At 40.0% G+C, this 2,894-nt stretch overlaps 1 protein-coding gene across 1 annotated transcript; it reads left to right on the top strand.

The window, feature by feature from the left end:
• Positions 1–982: 982 nt before the first annotated feature.
• On the top strand, positions 983–2,669 carry LOC119189521 (cuticle protein 2-like). Its single transcript, XM_037439424.1, has 4 exons — positions 983–1,079; positions 1,631–2,049; positions 2,178–2,308; positions 2,389–2,669. The coding sequence occupies exons 1-4, from the start codon at positions 1,071–1,073 to the stop codon at positions 2,652–2,654; spliced, it is 825 nt and encodes a 274-aa protein (XP_037295321.1). The 5' UTR covers positions 983–1,070; the 3' UTR covers positions 2,655–2,669.
• The last annotated feature ends 225 nt before the right edge of the window (positions 2,670–2,894 follow it).

Below are 2,894 nucleotides of genomic sequence, written 5' to 3'. Positions count from 1 at the left end.
TTTAATCCAAATAATATAATCAATAAAAAAATATCTTGATCAATAAATATAATATTAAAGTAAGTTTTTGACAAGGCACCACGTTGTTAGCATAACAAAATTTAGAAAGTTAATTTTCCATAGATGCAGTACATTTTTAGGCACTCTATAAGAAAAGAACTAAAGTTTTTTTTCTTCTAAACCTTTTTTATCTTCATAATTACGATTCCAAGCCTTGTGTTTTATTACGATTTGACTTATCTGCATAAAATAGTTTTGAGTAGAGCTAATAGTTTGACTGTAATTCGATGTATTTAAGAACCTCCGTCGACTGTTCAGGTAGTGCGTTGATTATAATATTATACGCTGTCTACAGTCAAATAAATTATCAAAACAAAAATGTTGTCTTTTAAAAAAAACTTTTTAAATTGTCATAGATAGCATTGCTTCTGAATTCAATACTGCTTTAGGGAAGAAGCGGTGTAGAACGTCAATAAAAATTTAAACGGATAAAGTCACGTATAAAGGTTAGAAAGAAATACTCGCGTGAGCAATACAAGTTATTATGCATGTGTCTATTTAACCGATTAAATAAATATGCATATAAAAAGATATAATATTTTTAACTCTTTATATTCGAGATCTCAATGACTAAAGTACTTTGTTTTTCGAAAAAGAGATTAAACTAAATGCGTTGCAATTAAACCAAAAATAGTACACGCACATCTTATTAAAACAGCCTCGATCTGAATCAGAAAGTAAAAATTTATTTAAATGTTTTAAGGCTCATAAAAATAGATCGTATCTAATATTAAAATCAATCAGAACTCATCTTAACCACACCCGTGGCCGGAACGCCAATCAAACGAGTGCATCAACCTATCCATCTTAATCAGCCGAGGTCCATCTCGCGCACATGTTGCATGATGCAACCCTCCGCGCGCCTGCGCAGTACACATGCCGCGCCACAAACTGGATCACTCGCAGCTCTGCTATAAATATTGTACTCATTACTCCACCTTATCAGTCATCCACCGAGCAGCACTTCGGTAGCTTCACTAGTACCTCCTCATCACCACACACACAACATTATGAAATTGGTAAGATAAATAAATAGCGATCTCCTTTGGATTACCTTTGTATTAATTTCAGCTTTTAGCTCATTCACTCGGCGTACTTCGGTTCTTCGAAAATGTACTGTTTCCGCGTGGAAAACAATGCTGATAATTTCTTCTTCTTTTATGATTACGAGTATATCAATAAACTTTTGTCATAATTTTTGATTCATCGTATGCTAGGGTGTAAAGTTTTGACCTTAGCGTCATTTATTAAAATGTTGCGTTTAGCATTGTATTTGGTATCGTAATGATAAACAATAATAAAAAAAAATATTTCATGAATCAAGTTGAGATGTATAGCAATTTCGCTTTGTCATAGCTCCTATATTGATCTCGATAATTGTGCATGAAGTAATAGTGTGCAAGAAATATGATGATTGCCTTTTAATAACTTTAAAATTCTATAAGTTTTATTTAATTAAGAAGGTCTCCAACTGGTTTCATTAATTCTTGATTTTCAAATAATATATATAATTGAATTTTTTCCTTAACATCTGTGTGAAATTAAAATAGAACAATGATTTTACCCACAGTTTATCTTACTTGCCGCGGTGGCTATGTGCAATGCCGCTAAATTGGACAAGACTTACCTCCCGCCGCACGCACAGAGCTCAGGAGGCTCAGGGGGCATCCTGCAGGCGCCTGTAGTAGGCGCCAGGCAAGGACTGAACCCCTTTGGAGCCTACCCCTTTGGCCCAGCCGGTAACGGCGCTCCCGCCTACAGTCAAAGCGCTTACGAAGTCGCCAGCCGCGCCGAGCGCCCCCGAGCTGCTCTAGAGAGGAACGCTGCTATCCTCCGCCAGGACAACTCCAATGACGGCGAGCGGTACTCGTACGCTTATGAGACCGAGAATGGCATCTACGCTCAAGAGAACGGAGTGACCACCAACGGAGTGGAGGCTCAGGGCGGGTTCGCGTACACCGGAGATGATGGACAACTCTACTCTATCAAGTATTTTTTTTTGTTTTCAACAATTATTTGTGCAGAGCTAATATCTGTATTATCTCTGCACAAACTTACCTAATTCTACTAACTTACCTAATACTATCGTATTTAATTAATTTATTTATTACTTCCAGATACACCGCCGATCAAAACGGTTTCGTGCCGCAGGGCGACCACCTCCCAACCCCTCCCCCCGTCCCTGAAGAGATCCTCAGAGCCCTGGAGCAAAACGCGCGCGACGAGGCCGCTGGTGTCTACGATGATGGTGAGGATTAGTTATTTTTGTGAGATAGTTAAAATACGGCCTAAAATCTGTAATTTCACTATACGTATGCTGTTTCTCAGGGTCCTACTCCGATGCTAAGTACGGAAACGTGAACGCGAGGAACAACGGCTACGCTTACCCTGCCGGAAGCGGCTTCTCTGCAGCCGACGCTCAAGACTCAGTATCAGTGAACGCCGCGCCCCGCGCCCCCGCCCGCTACTCCGCCCCCGCCGCCGCCCAGACCCAAGCCTCCTTCGGCGTGCAGAAGGCGTACCTCCCACCCCTCGCCAGCCAGAGGGCGGCGGGCAGACAGAGTTACAACCCTAGGACAGGCTACCGCTACTAAGTTACTAATAAATTATGTTGTTGACTTTAAAATAAAATATTCATAAGAAACTAATGCGAACTTTAATCATTATTGTATATATAAAAGAGATCTTCTACCGCTCCTTTCTGTCTTTAAAAGTTGGCGACTTCTGCACGACTTCCTTGTCATTATTAATATTTGTGGGCAACGGTGACCATTCATCTTTATGAATTTAACGTTGCGAGATAGGCAGGTCGACATAACAAAACCACAGTATAA

This window comes from Manduca sexta, chromosome 16 (assembly GCF_014839805.1).
Source record: "Manduca sexta isolate Smith_Timp_Sample1 chromosome 16, JHU_Msex_v1.0, whole genome shotgun sequence".
Classification (NCBI taxonomy): domain Eukaryota; kingdom Metazoa; phylum Arthropoda; class Insecta; order Lepidoptera; family Sphingidae; genus Manduca; species Manduca sexta.
The sequence above is the reverse complement of the archived record's forward strand: the minus strand, read 5'-3'. Positions and strand labels throughout refer to the sequence as shown.

What these genes read in the sequence shown, in the direction of transcription:
- LOC119189521 (XM_037439424.1), top strand. An exon ending in GGACAACTCTACTCTATCAA is followed by an intron (nt 2,050 to 2,177) that starts GTATTTTTTTTT and finishes TATTACTTCCAG; the next exon opens with ATACACCGCCGATCAAAACG. An exon ending in CGCTGGTGTCTACGATGATG is followed by an intron (nt 2,309 to 2,388) that starts GTGAGGATTAGT and finishes GCTGTTTCTCAG; the next exon opens with GGTCCTACTCCGATGCTAAG.